The sequence below is a fragment of the Chiloscyllium plagiosum genome, unplaced genomic scaffold (assembly GCF_037043375.1).
Source record: "Chiloscyllium plagiosum isolate Xiang-an unplaced genomic scaffold, Cpla_swu_hap1 HiC_scaffold_10, whole genome shotgun sequence".
NCBI classification, from domain to species: Eukaryota; Metazoa; Chordata; class Chondrichthyes; order Orectolobiformes; family Hemiscylliidae; genus Chiloscyllium; species Chiloscyllium plagiosum.
The window spans coordinates 17,404,953-17,427,266 of NW_028270148.1; the positions used below are offsets into that span (position 1 = coordinate 17,404,953).

The 22,314-nt window shown below is 39.1% G+C and overlaps 1 protein-coding gene across 5 annotated transcripts in view; it reads right to left on the bottom strand.

Annotated features, from left to right (window-relative positions):
* tarbp1 (TAR (HIV-1) RNA binding protein 1) overlaps positions 1-22,314 on the bottom strand; it is a 177,987-nt gene that overhangs the window by 51,999 nt on the left and 103,674 nt on the right. Inside the window, exons 21-26 of one of the 5 annotated variants that reach the window (XM_043695407.2) lie at positions 21,370-21,480; positions 17,642-17,791; positions 11,853-11,939; positions 9,988-10,190; positions 9,136-9,217; positions 1,729-1,903 (exon numbers count right to left, since the gene is read on the bottom strand). In XM_043695407.2, the coding sequence (XP_043551342.2) occupies positions 1,729-1,903; positions 9,136-9,217; positions 9,988-10,190; positions 11,853-11,939; positions 17,642-17,791; positions 21,370-21,480 (808 nt within the window). Of the gene's footprint in view, positions 1-1,728; positions 1,904-9,124; positions 9,218-9,983; positions 10,191-11,852; positions 11,940-17,641; positions 17,792-21,369; positions 21,481-22,314 lie in introns of those variants that run through there. The other 4 variants (XM_043695409.2, XM_043695408.2, XM_043695410.2 and 1 more) reach the window with 4 other exon arrangements.

The window sequence follows — 22,314 nt, forward strand, 5'->3', positions numbered from 1 at the left end:
ATAAGCTCAGACCTTTCTCTCTGGAGAGGAGGAAGAGAGGAGACCTGATCGAGGTCTACAAAATAATGAGAGGAATAAATAGAGTCAATAACCAGGGCAGGATTGACTGGTACGAGGGGTCATCGTTTGAAGATATTAAGAAGGGGGGTATAAAGGAGATGTCAGAGGTTGGTTCTTTACGCAGAGAGTTGTGAATGCATGGAATGCGTTGCCAGCTGAGGTGATGGGGACATTTAAGCGATTGCTGGACATGCACATGGATAGCAGTGAGTTGAGGGGTGTGTAGGTTGTTACTATATTTTACATTAGGATTAAGTCTCAGCACAACAGGACTAAGGGCCTGTTCTGTGCTGTACTTTTCTATGTTCTATAGGAGGTATAGTTAGTAAGACTACAGATGACACCAAAATTGGAGGTGTAGTGGACAGTGAAGAAGGTTACCTCGGATTATAACAGGATCTCGATCAGATGGGCCAAATGGGCTGAGGAGTGGCAGATGGAGTTTAATTTAGACAAATGTGACGTACTGCATTTTGAGAAAATAAATCTTAGCAGGACTTATACACTTAATGGTAAGGTCCTTGGGAGTGTTACTGAACAAAGAGACCTTGGAGTGCAGGTTCATAGCTCCTTGAAGGTGGAGTCTCAGGTAGATAGGATAGTGAAGAAGGTGTTTGGTATGTTTTCCTTTATTGGTCAGAATATTGAGTACAGGAGTTGGGAGTTCATGTTGAAGCTGTATAGGACATTGGTTAGACCACTGTTGGAATATTGCGTGCAATTCTGGTCTCCTTCCTATCGGAAGGATGTTGTGAAACTTGGAAGGTGTCAGAAAAGACTTACAAGGATGTTGCCAGGGTTGGAGGATTTGAACTATAGGGAGGGGTTGAATAGGCTGGGGCTGTTTTCCCTGGCTGAGGGGTAACCTTATAGAGATTTATAAAATCATGAGGGGCACAAATAGGATAAATAGGCAGGTTGTGGGAGTCCGGAACTAGAGGGCATAAGTTTAAGGTGAGAGGTGAAGGATAAAGAAGAGACCTAAAGGGCACCTTTTTCACAGAGAATGGTGTGTGTGTGTGGACTGGGCTACCAGAGGAAGTGGTGGAGTCTAGTACAATTGCACCATTTAAAAGGCATCTAGATGGGTATATGAATAGGAAGGGTTTGGAGGGATATGGGCCGGGTGCTGGCAGGTAGGACTAGATTGGGTTGGGATATCTGGTCGGCATGGACAAATTGGACAATGATCTGTTTCCGTGCTGTACATCTCTATGACTCTAAGTAATTAATTAATTGTTATTATTAGTAGTAATTATTAAAGAGGGACAGTGTTGTGCGTTGATACAAAAATACCAATGCATGGTAATATATTACCTATTGGTTTCTAAAATGTCTGAGATTTGGGCTAGTGGTATCAACTGCCAACAAGTGCATTATGTTATGAACTGAAAAATAAATTAATTGGTGTTTAAGATGTGTAAATAGGAATCTTATTTTTTAACTTTGGTGAATCCAACTAGTTTACCTTCAGGGTAAAACTAGCCACACAAGACTCAGATTCCCTTTGTAACAGTTGTAGCATAGTGTAAAAACCTCCTTACAGACTGTGGATGCAAAAAGTGTAGGCTTGCCACTGGACACAGTTATACACATATATACTTTAATATTCAGATTATAAACATATAGATCCATTGTAAAATTTAGAGGATGCAAAATAAATTGTACCTTTATCTTGTTGAATCCAGTCTGTTAACTTCACATCACAAAGCTGATTCCTCGAGTTAAATACATTAACTGAAGAACTGGAGGACATGAGATTCATAATTCGGCTGAACTTCCAGGCAGGAATCCATTCATCTTCTATAACATCTGATAACCTTGGAAAGATGTAAAATATCGCCTATAAGATGGAGCAGGAGAAGAACAAGAGGAGCTTAGAGACCAGGGTTGTCATCTCAAGTTCTTTTAAAATAACAAAGTAAAGGGACAGAATTTTTTTTAAAATCAGTACTCTTATTTTTAAATCACTTGTACATAGAACATAGAACACATAGAACATAGAACATTTTTAAATCATTTGTACTTTATCTTGATTAATTGTCAGTTTAATAAATACTATGCCTATTTTCCTCCAACACTGAAATCCATGGCCTCAACCAATACCACTGCCAGACTTCAATTAGTTATTGCTGATTCTTTACAATGATCAAATGCTGCAGTCAATGTTTTACTGTTTGCATAATTGGAATGATAAATTTCCAAAGATACTCAAGCATTCATGTTTGTATGAAAGTGAGAAATAGAACAGGTAAGCTATATGACTTTTTGGATTGTTGTACCATTCAATTAGATCATGGCTGATCTCTGTTGCAAGTCCAATTTCCCAGATCATTTATGTAGAACTGAAAATAAGTAACAAATTTCTTTCGTTTGGATGGCAAACATTTGCTAGGCTTTCCAGCAGTGGACTAAGACTTTATTTAGTATGATCCTGCAGCATCAGTAATTCCAAACATGGACAAAGCCAAGTCAAGCACTGATGCATTCATGGTGAACTTCCAAACTCTCACAGGGTATGATTGCATTTCACAGACAAAAGAAGAAAGCAAGGAGGCATGCACAGGTGGGAGGAGGGGGTATTTGGAAGTGAAGCTGATGTAATTAAAGATCCCACATAGTCTGTTTTTGTCATGTTGATTGAGGGCTAAATATTGGCCAGGATATTAGAGAGAACCCTCCTGTTTTTCTTCAAAAATAGCCTTCAGATCTATTATACCTATCTTAGTGAGCAGACAGCTCATTGGTTTAATATGTCATCTGAAAGATGGCACTTTTGGTCCTCAGTATCCTATTAGAATGTCAGCCTTGATTCAAGTCCAAGATTGGATTATTTAGGTCTAAGAATTGGACTTAAAATTGGATCCTTAAGAGCACAGGAGTGGTCCGTTGATTCAATTAGATCATGACTGAAATACACCTCAATGCCACTTTCCAACACTACCTCCATATTACAAAGTCACTAGTCTCCAGAAATCTACTGATTTCTGTCTTTAATGTGCTCAATGACTGAGATTCCACAACTCTTTGGGGCAGGAAATTCCACAGGTTTGCCATCTTCTGGGCGAAACATTTCTTCCATATAAAGTCTTAGAGATGTACAGCATGGAAATAGACCCTTCGGTCCAACTCATCCATGCCAACCAGCTATGCTACATTAATGTAGTCCCATTTGCCAGCATTTGGCCCACATGCCTCTCAACCCTTCCTGTTCATATACCCATCCAAATGCCTTTTAAATGTTGTAATTATACCAGTCTCCATCACTTCCTCTGTCAGCTCATTCATACACGCATCACCCTCTCCATGAAAACGTTGCCCATGAGATCCCTTTTAAATCTTTCCCCTCTCACCTTAAACCTATGCCCTCTCGTTTTGGACTCCCTCACCCTGAGGAAAGGACCTTAGCTATTCAACCCATCCATGCCCCTCATGATTTTACAAACCTGTATAAGGTCACCCCTCATCATTTCTCAGTTTTAAATGGCCTATTCCTCATTCTGAGATTATATCCTAAATTTTCACCTCACCAGCCAAGAGTTACATTCAATTTACAACCACTTTGACACATCCAACAAGAAGTTTGGAAATTTCAATGATATCACTTTCCACTATCTCAAAACTTGAGAGAAAGGAACCTCAGCTATTTGTGATTTTTGTAAATGATGTGGACGAGGAAGTGGAAGGATGGATTAGTAAGTTTGTCAATGACATGAAGGTTGGTGGAGTTGCGGATAGTGTGAAGGGCTGTTGTAGGTTGCAATGGGACATTGACAGGATGCAGAGCTGGGCTGAGAAGTGGCAGATGGAATTCAACCTGGAAAAGTGTGAAGCGATTCATTTTGGAAGGTCGATTTTGAATGCAGATTATAGGGTTAAAGGCAGGATTCTTGGCAGTGATGAGGAAGAGAGGGATCTTAGGGTCTACGTCTATAGATCCCACAAAGTTGCCACCCAAGTTGATAGGGCTGTTAAGAAGGCACATGGTGTGTTGGCGTTCATTAGCAGGGGGATTGAGTTTAAGAGCCGTGAGGTTCTGCCCCAACTCTATAAAACCCTTATTTGACCACACTTGGAATATTGTGTTCAGTTCTGGTTGCCTCATTATTGGAAGGATGCGGCAGCTTTAGAGAGGGTGCAAATGAGATTTACCAAGATGCTCCCTGGACTGGGGGGCATGTCTTATCAAGAAAAGTTGAGGGAGCTAAGGCTTTTAGCGTTGGAGTGAAAAAGAATGAGAGGTGATGTACATGATGATGAAAGGCATAGATAGAGTGGATAGCCAGAGACATTTTTCCAGCCCGGATATGGCTATTATGATGGGCATAACCTTAGGGTGATTGGAGGAAAGTTTAGGGGAGATGTCAGAGGTAGGTTCTTTACACAGAGTGATGGGTACATGCGGTGCCAACAGTAGTAAGCAGAGTCAGATACATTAGGGACATTTAAGCGATTCTTGGATGGGGACATGGATGATAGTAAAATAGAGGGTATGTAGGTTAGTTTGATCTTAGAGTCGGATAAAAGGTCGGCACAAATTCGAGGGCCGAAGGGCCTGTACTGTCCTATGTTCTATAATAGTTTCCTCGACCTCTTCTCATAGTGCCACCCCCATCCCATACAGCAGTCTGGTAAACCTCTGCTTCACTCCTTCTTTGGCAAGCATATCCTCCCATAGATAAGAACAAAACCATACACAATATTCCCAAGAATCAGTCTTACTAAAGCTTTATACAATTACAGAAAGATATCTTTACCTCTATAATATTTGCTTTCCTTACTGATTACTGGGTTTGTATGGTAGCTATTTTGTGACTCACAAGCAAGGTCACCCATGTCTCTCTAGCCACCAACACTCCACCAAACCACAACATTTAATTAACATTCTATGTTTTTATACTAAAGTGGTAACTTCACACTTCTTCACATTATATTCAATTTGCCATATTCTTGTCCATTTCCTTGACCTGTCTATATTGTGACACCCACAAATATTTTTTTGGAAATAAAATAGGAAATTGAAGTTTTGGGCAATGCAGAGAGTTGATCATGGGGCTGTTTGAAATTCAAAGACCAACAATATAACTGTGTTGTGCTTTACTTATTGTTTACAAAAGTTCGAATTACCTTTGGAACAGCAGAGCTGTTAACAGAGAGATAAGATAAATCTGTTTTAATGTACAAATGGGTGGAAGGCACAATGCATTACAGGTTGCCTTGCAATGGCCTTTGGACTGGTAAGTTTATTTGACCACAAATCAGGGAATAGTAAACTTGGAGAGAGACTTTCAAGAATTCTGCAGCAAAGAGAGATCTCTCTCTCTCCTGGAAAGGAAAACCACTTCCAATTATGAAGAAGTTGGCAAGGAAACAGTGCGCTCTCTCTCTCGAAGTGAAAAAACAATTATCAAAAACTCTGAAAACTGAATTGCCAGCTCAATACAAAAAAGACCTGGGTGTAAGTCACCAGCTGCCCAAACTGAGCATCCTCCATTACTCTATAGCTGACAGCAGCATGAACTTGTTTGCAGAAACCAAAAGAACTGGGAAAGTCAGCTTATTCCAATCTTGTGGTCTGGATTCTTCATTCATAAACTGTTCCTTCTGCTTGGTTTTCCACCTATAATAACTCTTCAGAATTGTACGTCCTATCTGCTTATGAGTTTGGATTTAAAGGGGGATAAATTTGCCTAGTAGTAGTTAAAAACCTGTTTTGCCTCTTGTTAAAGACTAGGTCCAAATAATTAAATTTTTGCATTTTTTGATGAAACCTGGTGGGAGTTTCTCCTTTGTCCTGATAACATTAAAAATAAATTCAACCATCTTGGTGATTCATTTGGACATTTACACTTTTGGAACGTCTCATCGAGTAGGGGTTTTGATTCCATAGAAAGTAGGAGCAGGAGTAGACCATTCATTCCTTTGACCCTGCTCCATCATTCGATACAATCACCACTGAGCATCCAACTCCATACCTTGTTCCTGCTTTCTCTTCACACCCATTCACCACTTTAGCCTGAAGAACTATGCCGAACTTCATCTTGAAAACATTCAATGCTTTGGCCTCAACCGTTTTCTGTGGCAGACAAGTCCACAGACTCAACACACTCTGGGTGAAGAAATTTCTCCTCAGCTCAGTCCTTAATTAACTATCTTTAGACTGCAACCCCCTGGTCTGGACTCCCTGGTCAGCTAGAACATCCTTCCAGTATTTACTCTGTCTGGTCCTGTTAGAATTGTATTGACTTTTGAGAGATCACATCTCATTCTTCTAAACTCCAGTAAATATACTCCAAACCAATCCAGTCTCACTTCATACATGATTCCCAGAAATTAGTTTGGTAAACCTTTGTTGCACTCCTTCCACAGCCAGAACATCCCTTCTCAGTTAAGGAGATCAAAACTGCATACAACACTCCAGCTGTGGTCTTCTGGAAAAACATAGCAGGTCAGGTAACACCTGAGGAGCAGGAGAATCGATGTTTCAGGCTTAAGCCCTTCATGCCTGATGAAGGGTTTATGCCCGAATCGTCAATTCTCCTGCTCCTCAGATGCTGCCTGACCTGCTGTGCATTTCCAGCACCACAGTCTCGACTCCGATCTCCAGCATCTGCAGTCCTCACTTTCTCCTCCAGGTATGGTCTTATCAAGGCCTTATTCAACCAGTACACTCATTTGGTCAGAGTCATAACAAAGGCCATTTAAAGCCTCTTTGTATCTTCCTAACAACTTACATTCCCATTTAGTTTTGTCTCATCAGCACATAAGAAATTACAATTTGACTCCACATCCAAATTATTTATTTAGATTGTGAACAACTATAGCTTTACCACTAGTGGTTGCAGCAAGCCACTGATAATAGCCTGCCACCTTCAGAATGGTTTGTTTATTCCTGCACTGCCTTCTTCTGTTAATCAATTCTCAACCCTGATTAGTAAATTACCTCCAAACCCATGCACACCAACTTTGCCTATCAACCCATGAGGAAGCTTATCAAAAAAACTTCTGAAAAATCCAAATACATCATGTATTTGCTTCTTCTTAAATCAATGTTATAAGCAACATTCTCAAAAACTTCCAGCAGATTTGCCAAACATGACTTCTCTTCCAAGACATTCTCTCTAATTTCCCATTTTTTACAGATTTTGACATTACAGTGTGGAAACAGGCCCTTCGGCCCAACAAGTCCACACCGACCCGCCGAAGCTCAACCCACCCATACCCCAACATTTACCCCTTACCTAACACTATGGGCAATTTAGCATGGCCAATTCACCTGACCTGCACTTCTTTGGACTGTGGGAGGAAACCGGAGCACCCGGAGGAAACCCACGCAGACACGGGGAGAACGTGCAAACTCCACACAGTCTGTCGCTTGAGGGGGAAAATGAACCCGGGTCTCTGGCGCTGTGAGGCAGCAGTGCTAACCACTTTGCCACAGTGCCGCCCAAAGTGTTACATAATTACACTCTTTGGAATAGATTACAACATTTTTCCTCCTACTGACATCAAACAAACTCTAACTCTCCATTTTCCCTCCTTAAATAGTGGTATTATATTTGCTTCCTACCAGACTGCATTCTTTGAAGGATCGACAGAATTTTGAAAGAAAACCAGCAATGCACTATTCCTATAGCCACCACATGCAACACTCTGGGATGAAGCTCATTTGGTCTAAAGGTTCATCATGCTTCGATCCAGTTAACTTTTCAAGTTTACCTCATGAGAAATGCTAATTGCTTTAAATTTCTCAGTAGTCTAGTATTTCTGTGAAATTTTCAACATCTTCTTCCATCAAGATGCTCACAAAGTAATAGTTTCGTTTCTCTTCTACTTCCCTGTTCTCCACGCTAATTTCTCATGTAATGAGCTCACATTCTAACAAGCTGATCTTTTTCTTCTCACATACAAAAAGATGCATTTCCAGTCTGATTTATGCTTATTTCTCGCTAGTTTGTGTTCATTTTTTCATTTTCATTGTGTTCATTTCAGTTTTGTGATCATTCTTTGCTGGATTCTATAAGTGCTTCCAATCCTCAGGCTTACCACTTTTTCTGGCATCTTGAAAAGTTACTTCCTTTGATCTAATGTAACCATTAACTTCTTTTATTAGCCATGGTTATTTTACTTTTCTCATTCTTTGGGGGGTTTTACAGGAACATATATTTGTTGCAAAGCATGTAATACCTCGAAATACTTCATAGTTTCAAAAGGTTTAGATAGAAGATCCCAGTTTCCAAATTAACTCCATTGAATTCAAACTTGATGCAAAATTCGACCTAATTATGGTCACTATTTACCAAAGGTTCCTTTACAGCATTCATTAAGAAGCCCTCTGTCATTCAGAAAGTCGTTCTTCAGTATATAAATCTAAATTAACCCAATACCCAGTTGGTTCTTCAATGTACTGTTCCAAAAAGCTATTTTGTGCATACATGAGGAATTCATCCTCCACAGCAGTAGCGCTGATTAAGTTTACCCAGTCTTTACGTAAACTGAAGTCAACTAGGAGAAAGTAAGGACAGCAGATGCTGATGATCACTGTCGAGAGTGTGGTGCTGGAAAGACACAGCAGGTCAGGCAGCATCCGAGAAGCAGGAGCATCGACGTTTCGGGCATAAGCCCTTCATCATTCCTGAAATGTTGATTCTCCTGTTCCTCAGATGCTGTAACTCAGTACTTCTATGTTAACCGTGTTACACGCAACTCTAATTTCTCTGACTGAGGCAAAAGGATTACCAACTGAGCCACATCCACTAGCAACTAAACAGAAATGGACAAATCACTCTTGATCTACTAGCTGGAACAAACTCATTAACTACATTTGAACAACATAACTCAATATCTATTAGATATACATGAACAATGAGATTCCAATGTTGAGTAGGCCTGCCGGTCTTAAACTGAAGTCACTATACATTGTTGGAGAAAAGTTGAAGCCTCTATGTTGCATTTGACTGAGGTTGAATTTGACCCTGGAGCTTTGCATCTTGACTAAAAACAGATTCAATAAAACACTTTACCAAAACACAGCTATTAAAGAAATCAGGAATATCTTCAGCACCTCTTCTATACCTCTAAACTGTAGTCTTCTAATGGTTGAAATTTTCTAAAAAAGAAATGGTCCTGAATTCTCTGCCAGTTCTTTCCAGCATTCCTTGAGGGAAGAGAAAATAAAACATTGCAGCATTTATCACAAAAAAGAACGAAGTTCAAACAAATAAAACTGTCCAATCTTTCAACGGACCCACAAACTAAAATTGTCAATTGAAAATTAGAATTTTTTTTGTTAAATACAATCATGAAAGCAAGAAATAGTTATAAAATGAAGGACCTTTCTATAATCTGATGCACAACCATCTGCTCCCAAACATAATAAATATTCATAGCGCCAATCTTTGGGTTGTGCTTGATACTGGTACAAAATATGGAGGCATTCTCCTTTCTCACATTAAATGTAAATCAGAATCCCCATGTCAATTATTCAAATATCCTCAGCCACCCAAAGGCTTGTGTGCGGTACTTCCTCTATTCCTACATCAAAAGACATAAGGAGTGCAAATGAAAGTTGGGACTCACTTTCTCTTACTTACCCATAGTCTATGAAGTTAACCTGAAGGGCAAGAGATTTACCTGAGATTACAGCATTGCAATAGCTGTGGTAGAGACATGTAAGCAAGTTGCTTGACTTGGGCCACACATGTCGAGTGAAGTAAACAGTAAGAGGATGATGACAAAATATTAAAATGTCTTAGCAAGTTTTAGTGTCCCTAAGTATTTTTAAACAATTGCTGAACATTTGCACAGATGTACAATTTTACAGAATATTCTTCCTAAAAGTGCAACAACGGATAAGTTCTCAGGCCTTTTTAAACAAATGATAATTAACTTTATTAAAAGAAAAATATAAGCTTGTCTCATACCAACCCTGCGGTTTGCTTGTTTCCAGCTTGTTCTAGACAAGACTCAATAATTGGTGCCAAATATTGCAGCTCCTTGTCTTCTACCTTTGACTGTAAACATGCCTCCCAAATGTGCTGTAAGGCAAGGAGGGCATACAGTCGCACACTGAAGTTGTGGTTTAGACACCATGGCAATACCACACCCAACGCTTTCTTCAAATGTTGGTCCTAGTTCGCGAGACAATTTAAAAAAAAGGTCAATAAAATTTGGACCGACATATTGCTAATTAGAAACTGCGTGAAATAAATTACCTCGAGATAGTGATTTTAAATCATGCACTAGTTTTGCAATTTTAATCTGGTTATATCTCATTTACTGCAGTTCTAAATTTAAATATTTGAAAAAATATGAAAGTAAACAAGTAAAAAATGCACATTGTAAAATTAAAAGAGGAATGACTCAGTCTACCCTATCAAAGTCCTCATTTTCATTCAATACATATTAAATATCACTGTTCACAATACATCTTCAACACAGCTTTCACAGCTTAGTGCATAGGACAGAAAATTATCCATCTTAGAATAATGTGCCTATTTAAAAGGAGGCCAGGACAGAATTTTTTTGTTTTAAAAAAACTGCAAATGAGGTTTCCCCCCAAGGAAGAGTGAGCCTTATTTTGCCAGGATTAGGATTTTAGAATCAAGACTCCAAACTCAGCATTACATATTAAATATATATGTGCAACACATAAATATACGTATAAATATAGACAGAGTCATATAGCATGGAAACAGGCCCTTTGGTCCAACTCGTCCAAGCCGACCAAGTTTCCCAAACTAAACAGTCCCACTTGCCTGCATTTGGCCTTTATCCTTCTAAACTTCACCTATTTATGTACCTGTCCAAACTTCTTTTAAAACTGTACACACAACTATCACTTCCTCTGGCAGTTCATACCACATACAAACCACCGTGAGAGAAAAAGCTGCCCCTCAGGTCTCTTTTAAATCTTTCTCGTCAAACCTTAAAAATATGCCCCCTTGTTTTGAACTCCCCCTCGGGAAAATACTTTTTTCCTATTCACCTTAACTATGCCCCTCATGATTTTATAAACCTCTGTAAGGTCATCCCTCAATCTCTTACATTCCAATGAAAAAAGTCCCGGCTATCCAGCCTCTTCTTATAACTTAAAACTCCACTCCTGGCAAATCTTCTCTGCATCCTCTCCAATTTAATAATTCCTTCCTATAGTAGAGAGACCAAAACTGCACATGGTACTTCTGCTACTCACTTCTGATACAGAAATGCTTTGTCTCTACACTGTGCTCCATAACATAAAAGTCATCAGAGGTCAAAAAAGGCAAACTGAGCACAAATACATGCATCGTACTGGAGATATGATGCTAGTGCACAAATGTAGGGTTTAGTGGAGTTGATAAGAGGTAGACAATCAACTATGGTCTTTTTGAAGGATGCCGAAAGCTTCTCCTACCCTTATTTCTAACGCTATTGCAAGTCAATTAGACATGCTCATACTCAGCTGACCGCCTTTAGATCTGAGATTTGTATTTGAATGTTGACTCCAGAATTACAACAACATTCCTACAGGTGGTTGTAAATTCATTTGTGGCCAAATAAATGGGGTTTGATAATTTCTCTTTGGGATTTATTACTTTGAATACATAAATGGTAAAAGCTTCATGAGAGCCATCTCTTGTTTTATTTTTTGCCATCAATGTGAATCTTGGCCAACAGGACAATGAAGCTCCATCAGGTTTGTTCATTAAACACAATTAACGGACTGAGCACAGAACTTTAGCACAGATTCCAACCATCCCTCACATTCCTAAATATTTAACCAATTTAGGTCTGAAAGTAAAAATGCTTACCTTTTTCGAAATCTTCTTCAGGATTACTTTAATGTGAACTAACACAGCCAAAAATGTGCAGATACTGGTTTTTGTATTTTCTGGATTCTGCAGAAAAATGAACAAAAACGAAACAGGGGAATTTGAGCAATTTACTTGAATCAATGTAACAAAATGAATCAAAACCTCTATTTTAAAGATGGACTAGAATCTTTCCAATTTGTCATGTTTGCAACCAAATCATTGTTAGATTTTGGAATTTTTGGATGACACAACAATGTTGGGATGCCTACCTACAAACATGTGAACTGGAAAACATTGTAGATATAAATATTAATGTAAGGCATAAAAGTGATAAAACTTTATAAAGCAGTCATGAAAATTATTTTACATTTCCAAAGTACTGTACTAGAATAATACCAGAGTTGCCACGCCTGCTAAAAAAAATTTCCACCTGTGCTTCCAAACAACAGATTTCCAGACTAGCAAGGGACAGTGTAATTCACCATTTGCTGCCAAGTCATTCTCTTTCCTAATGGTATTGATTTCTTCGAGTGATGTTACTTTGCTTGCAACAGCACCACTGGTACATCGTGCAAAATGTTTGAGGTTAGGAAGTGAGGGCATAGTTTCTTTTTGATTGTGGAAGGTGCCAGAGCCAAGTCGAGCCTCAAAACAAATTGACATAATATTAGTCGTTGAAGAGTCATCAGGAACGACAACTAAGACTAATGTTTCGCCCATTCATAAACCAGTTCACCGAAATCAATTGTAGACTGCTTAACAGTACCTTGCGATTAGCTAACTCCGAACTATCGGGGACCCTTCTGGTCTGCATAACCCAGCTCCACATTCCCTTAACCACTGAGCAACAAGCCAAATTAGGAGCTCAAGTCCGTTCGGCAAATATAGGGTGGCTTTACTGTAAAACATCAAAATGACTTATAATCGGAATGAATTAGAACAATGCTCAAAAAATGTTAGTTCAAGCCTGAAATATAACGTTATCTTCCATTATTTTGCTATGAAGAATGAGCAGAAGCTAAACCTTCCAGATTCCACTGGAGCAAATTCACACCTTTTGAAGTCATAACATGCTGCATTTAACAGCTGCTAATTTAAACAGGAAAGAGTGCTAATTCACTTGCTTTGCTGAAATAGTCACACAAATTAGGAATATTGTATTGAGTTTCAATTAACTACAGAAGGATTTTTACTTTAAGGCGTAATTATAACTCTAGAGAATCCTTTTAAAGCTCCACTTGCAAAACAATCCTGTATACAATGAGTCTGTACTAATTAGAAACAAAATAATAAAGCTGTCCTTCCTTTTATGCAACCCTCAATTTACCATTACTCATCTTATTCTATAATTTTGTTTTTAGGGCATATGATATTACAGCAATTAATTCTGTGATATTGCAACATCTGTGGCAATGATCAACAGTAATGAAGACTAGAGCATACACGAGGCCAATTTCTGGGCAAAAGCTTGGATTTAAGGATTTAGAGCACAGATAATAAAGATGGCAATTACTTGCTAGTTGTGCTATATAATGGCACAGAACAGCTGATCTGCTTCTCTCACTCTATTTCACTCTGGCTAATAAATCCATTGTTCAGCCCACAAGACAATTTTTTGTAAAACTCAATGGTATAACTGAGTTTCAAATCCCTTATCCTCTCAAACACTATCATTTATTTCCGCATAGTAACAGCCTCTGCATCTGTTGTGACTTATGCAATTGAAACCCTCACTTGCGTATTCGTCTATTCTACTTCTACAATTTGATTGGTCAAGCTGGTTGGCCTGCTATCTCAATCTTCAGTTCACGCTCAGCTCCATTTTCTATATCCTTTCCAACAACAATACTAGTTATCTGTTTATCTTGCTCTTGCTTATTTGTATTGGCTACAGTTATCCAAGACCTCAAATTTTAAATGCTCAACTTTTAATTTAGGCCCTGCATTGGCCTTACCTCACTGTAACCTCTTCAGCACCACAACGCATGGAAGATTGCTTCTTCTGACATTAGCCTCTCATACACCCCTCTTCCCTTCACATCAGCACAGATCATAACATTTTGATGATAAAGGCAGCAAATCAACTATTTAAGGTCTTATAACAATGTTGAGCTATAAAGCTGAATAGGAAATAGTTTGTCAATTTATCTACAATTACAATATTAACTAATAAATTTTGCCCCTCAGTAAAGCAAAAATGGCTGCAGCTGAAGGGAACTGCACACCTTCAAAGCTCAAAGTTAAAACATTGGGATTGAATGAAATGCATTCTGGAATATTGAAGAAAAAGGGAGTGGAAATGTCCGGAGTACTGGCCATAATCTCTCAAGTCTTCCTTAGTCTCAGGTGAGGTGTCAAAAACTGGACCCCTTTTAAAATTCATTCATGGGATGTGGGTGTCGTTGTGTGGGCCAGTATTTATTGTTCTTTAGGTGGTAATGGTGAGCTGCCTTCCTGAACCACTCAGATCTTTCATTGAGACTTACAAGAATTATTCCAGGGAGGAGACACTTCAATTATGAGAATAGACTAGAGGCTGGGATTGTTCCCTTGATGGAGAAGTTGAAGAAAACATCTGATAGAGGTTTTCAAAATCATCAAGAGGTGGATAGAGTAGATGAAGACAAATTGCTTCCATTCATAAAACTATTAAGAATGAGAGGGGATAGAATATTAAACAGCGGAAGAAATACTCACTTGCAATAACTCAATGAATTGCAACATTATGCTAATCAGCATGAGAATTTTCAGAACCACCAATTATAAAAGATTCCCTCCATAGTTTGTAACCTTCTCCAGTCTACAAACCTCACGAATTCTCATGTTCTGAAGACCTCATGGTGGACATGAACACTTAACTTACTTTTATAAAATTACATGTAAAATTATGAGGGGCATAACCATCTCCAGCATCTGCAGTCCTCACTTTCTCCTAGAAGATTTTAGCCTACTGCGAATCCTCTTACAAGGATGCCTTCCTTGAAGAAGCTCTCTTCCTCCCTCTACAAGGATTTCAGTGAGTCCCTCTCTCACTGCACACCCCAAGTCATCTCCTCTGCCCAGAAGCTCGTCAGCCACGTTCTCAAACAGACTCGCTACCACAGCCACATCTCCTTCCTCAGCCCCCCACCCCCACTCTGGCCTATCACCCTCACCTTAACCTCCCTCCACCTATCGCATTTCCAACGCCCCTCCCCCAAGTCTCTCCTCTCTACCTTTTATCTTAGCCTGCTTGGCACACTTTCCTCATTCCTGAAGAAGGGCTCATGCCCGAAACGTCGATTCTCCTGCTCCTTGGATGCTGCCTGACTTGCTGCGCTTTTCCAGCAACACATTTTCAGCATAGACATGGTAGACAGGAAGAAACCTCTATGTGGAAGATTCTATGACTGTGGGCACAGATTTAAGCTAAGGGGCAGGAGGTTTAGAGAGGATCATAGAATCATAAATTCCCTACAGTATAGATAGAAGCCATTCAGCCCAGAGTCTGTACCAACTCTCCAAGGAGCATGCAACAATCCACCCTCTCCCTGTAGCCCCACATTTCCCGAGACAAATCCACCTTACTTGTATATCCAGGACATTATGTGGCAATTTAGCATGGGCAATCCACAACTTGGACATGTTTGGACTGTGAGAGGGAACAAGAGCAGCCGGTGGATTCCCATGAAGGTTGTGGTGAGGTGGGTTCGGGGTGGGAAATGGGGACTCCACACAGTCACCAAAGACTGAATTGAACCCGGCTCCCTGACGCTGTGAGGCAGCAATGCTAATTGCTGTGCTGCTCTAAGGGAAGGTTAGTATTTTTTTCACCCAGTGGGTGGTGGGAATCTGGAATTCACCGCCTTTAAGGGAGGTAGAGGTAGATGCCCTGATAACATTTAAGATGTGCACTTGCGAAGACAAGGCATACAAGGTTCTGCACCAAGTGCTGGAAAATGGAATTAGAATAGTTAATTAGAACAGTTTGATTAGATTAGATTAGATTACATTAGTGTGGAAACAGGCCCTTCGGCCCAACAAGTCCACACCGACCCGCTGAAGCGCAACCCACCCATACCCCTACATTTACCCCTTACCTAACACTACGGGCAATTTAGCATGGCCAATTCACCTGACCTGCACATCTTTGGACGGTGGGAGGAAACCGGAGCACCCGGAGGAAACCCACGCAGACACTAGCTGGTTGTTTTTGACTGGTGCAGACTCGATGGGTCAAATGACCTCTTTCTGTGCTGTCGAACATCTGTATGATTATGACTCCCTAAATCTCTCAATCTGGCAATGCCTTTCTCCTCTGCAGAAAGGCTATTTCTTTGACTCTGCTCATTGTCATATGTCATTATGGCATCAATTTTGGTTTAAAAAATTTGCTGTAAAGAACCACTACTTGTCAATATTTAAGATGCTGTGTAAATAAATGCTGTTACTACTGTTGGTATGCTGCAATCTCAGCGGACAGCAATACTAGACATATCAGATCGCAAAGGGAAATATGGTTTGATAGACAAGTTTTATTTTTGCTATTTTTTTTACTGTGTTGCTCAGTCACTGAACATTTTCACAAGAGGCTGCCAGTGTACTTCAACAAAAGAATATAAAGTATATTTCACTTACGAGGAAAAATACTACATGGTATTACATTATTTCTGAACCACTTGAAACCATCTGATATAAATATTAGAAACAAAGATTGAATTCTTTCATCCTAACTACAACCTTATGGATACTGATAGCTCAGTGAAGAATCACCTTATCTCTATTTTAAGAGTTCCTTTTTCAGTTGACATGGACATAATTGGTTTCTTGTTGGCAATGTTCTGCATCTACTGTCTGCTAATTCTTCAGTTAAAAGTACCTTCCCGAGGATCTTAAACAAACTGTTGGAAAAGTTTACTTGTTTCTTAATATAGGTTTCTTAAACACCTTCTCAGAGCCTGTTTCTGAGCTTTCTTTCTTGCTGAACATAAATGACTCAGAACTTGGTTTGATCTGTGGCAACTATCTTGGAGACCGCCAAGCTGCACATCTGTGTCTCTGGGCTTTTTTCTCTGCAAATGGTCTCGCTCAAACACACACACAAACAAAGAAGCCTGAATACTCTCTAACCTTCTGGATGGTTGTGCTTCCACAAGAACTTGTTTCTCTCCGTCGTGCTGTACCATAGGTCGCCTCACTGCTTAGCATATCTCTTTTGTTTTTCTCCCTTCTACCCTTATTTCTAAGGCATTAAATATTCACAGTCTTATTTAAACGGATGTAACAGATTTCCAGGAAACTCTACACCACACTCAAAATTCAGATGAAGCTAAAGTTATACTCCTCTCTGCTTAACCCACACTGTAGAAATACAAATCAAATGTAAAACTGTGCACAGTCCTGTCCATTTTAGAATCTAAGTTTCCAAATAATAATATCTCATGGACCTTTATCACACATGTATAAGTGACCTTTCCTGAGCAACTCTGACAAGTTTTAGACCTGGAAAGATGTGTCTTTCCAGAGTTTGAGAGAATTAGATTTTACACTTTATTTCACAACTTCAGAAGAAAATAAGAGGATATTGCACAAGTTTGCATCGTATTTAGTTGAAGTACAATAGATCCATTATAGAATTGTCATTAGCAAACTGAAACAGTACAGGAGAATAAATCAATAACTGAAAAATGTAAATTCCTGTAGAAGTGGCATTTCTTCGTGCGGCTAAGTATATCCAAATAGATTTCGAGAATGGCATAAGAAAATAAAAGTTATGAGTAGATTTGATTAATTCTGTGGTTACTTACATAACTGAAGCATTGCCAGAAAGAATCAATGAATTCAGGGCACTTCTGTAGCATTAAGATGATAAACCATTCGATTAAGTATTTCACAGATGCCTGATTATCACTCAAACCAGACTGATAAACAGTTTCACTGATGCTGCTCAGAAAAACCTGTGAAACAGAGTGATGCAGCTTTAGCATAAAAAATGGGCAATATCATATTTTTGTGTTGTTCCTTAACACAGTATTAGAATGATAAGTAGCATGGGTTCAGTTTACTTGAAAATCTCAAACAGATTACTTAACAGAAAAACTGATAACTTGCAGTTGAAGGGCAACTTATGGACACATCCTGAGTCCAGTATGCTGATGTTGGAACTCCTCATGGCTGCTGGTCATGTGGTGTCACAGCCTGACCCTTGGCTCATCAGTTCATTCTGCTCTTAAAGCAGTACCAAAGTAGTCTCTTTTCCTTACCTAACTCTTTCTCCCACCCTCGAAATCACATGCGTTAGGAGTAAAAGTACACGTACATTAGGTGTATGCAAAACTGCTTACACAGAATTAACAATTCTAAAAGTTATGAATTGAAGAGTTTAAAAGTCTGTGTAACATACAAAGGAAACTCAATTATCCGGCATTCGACGATCCAAATTTAGGATTATCTAGCAAGATTGCAAGGTCCCGATGCTTGGCTTATCTACGATATCCAGCATTTGATTAACCGAACGAAATACTCCCTGCCAGTGTCCTTCAAATAATAGAGGTTTCTCTGGATCGCGTATTGGCCAAATCTGCCTGATCTCTGGATTTCACCCCTGGTCGTTCCTTACCTATGTGGGTGTGGGTCTCACAGGTGCTGTAAAGAGTATTGGTGGTCTTTCACACTTCACTCTCCCAGCATACCTTTGTATGTGCTCTATGCACAATTGGAATAGTAAACAGTTCCCTTTCTTTCAACCAAAAATTGAGAAAAGTAGGAGGGTGACAAGGAGAAAATTGCTGCCACGAATGAATAAATCTGTTGCAAAGTTCTTTGTTTTTGCTGTAGTTTGTGACTCTGACATGCCTCGCACATCCACAGTTTTCCTGATGTCATTACTGATCCTTGGCCATACACAGTGTTCCATGCCAGGCATCGAGTTCACTCTGCTGGAAGTGGAACAGTGTGGCGTTTGCAATTAAGTTACACAAACACACGTAACTTCTAGAGATGATGTATGCAATATTTTTGAGTGACTAAGTGGTAGCAGGTGCTGTTGGGTTGAAAACTTAAACTGCCCAGAAACACCTTTTGATTTCTTTTAAGATGCTGCATTGCCATAGAACTAAGAGCAGTTGCAATCAGACCTCCAAAAAAACCCTGAAGTCAAACTAGATCTCTCTCTCTCCCTCCAATAATTCAAGAAAACCAGCACTAAACAACCCTGAAAAGAAGAACTTTGCATTCAAACAAAAGCTTAGGTTTTACTGACTAGTTACCAAATTAAAGCTCATCATGGTCAACAACATGGCTTAATTGCCAAAAGGAAAAGAACTGAGAATGTCATTTCATTCCATCCATGCGGTTTGGATTCCTGATGTAAGAATTTGTGCCTTTCTGCACGTGTTTTCCATCCACAATATTTCTGCAGAACTGTGCATCTTGTCTAATGTGTGTGTTTATACTTAAAGGGGGAGGCAGTGGTGGCATAGTTTAAGTTTGCATGTCAGTAACAAATAATACATTGCGCCACTTGTTAGAGGAGAGGTGTGTTACAATAAATAAGTCTGCTACTGCTAAGTTTCTTTTATTTAAGATAGTGCTTAAAGTCACATAAATTACATATTTTGTGATTAAAGTGGACAAGAGATTTTGAAACACAGGACAGCTCGTGGGAGCAACAAGCTACACTTTCACCATCGCTTGTTTGCTTTAAATATCTTGGCTACTGCACAAATGTTGGTAACTACCTTTTTGCAGATGTTGTTGTCCTGCTAATGTGTTCATATTTTCCACCACCTTTTAGCAGGGTGGCAATATTATGTCTTCTTTTGCTCCAAGAGGTTGTCTTGGAAAGTATTGATGGTAGCAGAAACCATAATCAGTTCACTATCCACAGACAGCTCAGCCTCTGAGAAGTTACAGTACTTGCCCTTCTCATGGCATGAACTAGTCAGCTGATTGTTGCTGCAGTTGTTTCTAAGACATCAGCTGTTCAAGAGAAATTCTGAAGTTCATTTTTACACAGAACTACTCCACTCCCATATCTTAGCAGTATCTTATGATCCTTTCCAAACAGGCCTGAAATATTGATTCTCTGCGACCAACAATCCTTCTAATTTTTTCACAGCTTGGGTATGATAGCTACTTTTGAAAACAGAAGGTGATGTTGTGTTCAGTGTGAACAGAATATCAGAGCAGCTGTGCACATGCATCTAAGAGGCAATATTTTCTGCAAACCCTCCTCTCCGAAATTTTTGTTTGATGGCTGGTTATCCAGTTCTACAATGGCTAAACTTAAAATTCGAAGTTCTAGTCTTTGTTTAAAAGACTAAATTCAGCTCAGGTATCTGTGGCCTTCCAATTCATGCGCGGGAATTTGGTGGACATCTTTTGTGTTCCCTATTTTTGCAAACTGCTGGGATTTGGAGGAATTTATAGCAACAACACTAAGTCTACTCCATGTGGAGGTTCAGCAACACAGCTGTGGTGCTTCTTTTGCTTTTTTTTCACAAATTCTATCCTGTACTGTTTTCAGCTATGGCTCAAGTGTTCAGGTCCTGTCAACTTCCACACCCAACTCAGAAGCGAATCTCTGTCCATAGGGCCACTATTCTGACCACCTCACAAATCATAAATTTACTTTCTAGTCAGTGCCATTTGAACATTTTTTTATTTTAAATCATGGGGTCCAGGTGTAAATGCTACTTCAAACCCTTCCTCAGGCCTCTTTCTGTGTTCAAGTTCACATTGCTGCAATTATTCTTTGTAAAAGAAAAATCACCACTGATCGCAATACTGTATGGAAATGCTGTGTTCCTTAAGACAGAATCATAACTCCTAGAATGGATTGGTAAGCAGCATAGGTTCAATTTACTTGAAAATAGCAATCAGGCAAACCCCATACACCAACTGATAAGTTGCTTTGTAATTGCAAGTTATATACACATTCTTAGTCCAACATGCTGCTGCTTGGTTTCCTCGTAGCTACTGGTCATGCAACATCAGCTTGGTCCTTAGTGCATTAGCACACACAGTTCTTAAAGGAGCAATGCTTCAGAGAATAAGTCTGTTCAAAAGATGCCATGGGCGAATCCAGCAAATTAATTTTGGGTTGAATTTTTAAACTAGGTCAAATAATCTTTTGAGAAGGTACTTAGTAGGCATTACAATTAGTTTATTTCAAAATGCAAACACTGCACAATTACCTGTGTGGTACCTCTACAGCAATCAGAACTACTAGAAAAAGAAATCAACAAACAAGGGACCAAAAAGTGCTTGTTTCTCGTAGTGAAAAATAGGCTTTTAGCGAAATCACAAGGATTGCTGTTTTCAGAGAGTAACATTTGAAAAGATTAAAATTACTTCACAAATAATTAGCTTTTGTGTCCTAATGAACATAAATTATAGGCACCAGCTCATAATGTTTATACCTGAAGTGAAAAAAAAAGATTGCTGGAAAAGTTCAGCAGGTCTGGCAGCATCTGTGAAGAGAAATCAGAATTAACGTTTCGATTCTGGTGACCCTTCCTCAGAATGTTCCTACCTGGTCCATTTGTGGTAGTAAAACAAGTAGTGTCTGCCAAATTCTGTTCTTTAGTCGATGCAACATGGAGTTCACATAGTATCGGCCTTTGGTGTTCCTCAGCTCTTCATCCTGTGAGTAGGGAAAGTATGTGTCAGATGCTGAGGAGCAGGAGGTTAGGGATTGTGGAGTCATATCCAAAAAAGATACATAACACCATCTTGTGAAAAATAGTTGCTAAACAGTAATCAAATGTCCTTGACAAAAATAAATCCTACACCCAAGAGGCATTTTAGGTAACTAGACTTTCAACTGGAGAACCCCGTCTAATCAAATCTCACTCAGACTGCAAGTTCTAAAAATACACAACCTATATGAGACTGCACATCTGCAAAGACTTAAATATTTAGTACCTAAAATATATACAAATACTACTACCATCCATTCAACTGGAATTTGAGGATCAGCAAAGGTGAACAATTTGCCAAAATATATCTTAACCGTTGATTTCTTGTGTTATCAATTACAGATAATAATATTTTCCAGCTTTCTTTCTCCATTTGTTTTTCAGAGTTCCCACAAATATTAGAAGTTACAATATACAAGCAGACTGTTTAGTCTAACTGAGATTTATCTTTCCCAAGAGCAAACAGTTCAAAGCAACTAATCACATTCCTGTATTCCCACATCATTTCTACACCTCTTCAACCTAATCTTGAGTATTGCTGTTGTTTCCATCTCAATAATCAATCACGGACATTAACATCACAATTCTGGAAAAAGTAGCTTTTCTTGCTACTCTAAATCTCTCATATTTGAGCATGGCTCCTCATTCGACGGTCCTCAATCAATGGGAGCATTCTGCCTCTCAATTCTATTACACATTTATAGACTTACAAAAGATTTTCTATTATATTGCTGGAAATCTGCATCTCTAAGGAAACAAAACAACATTTCTTCATAATT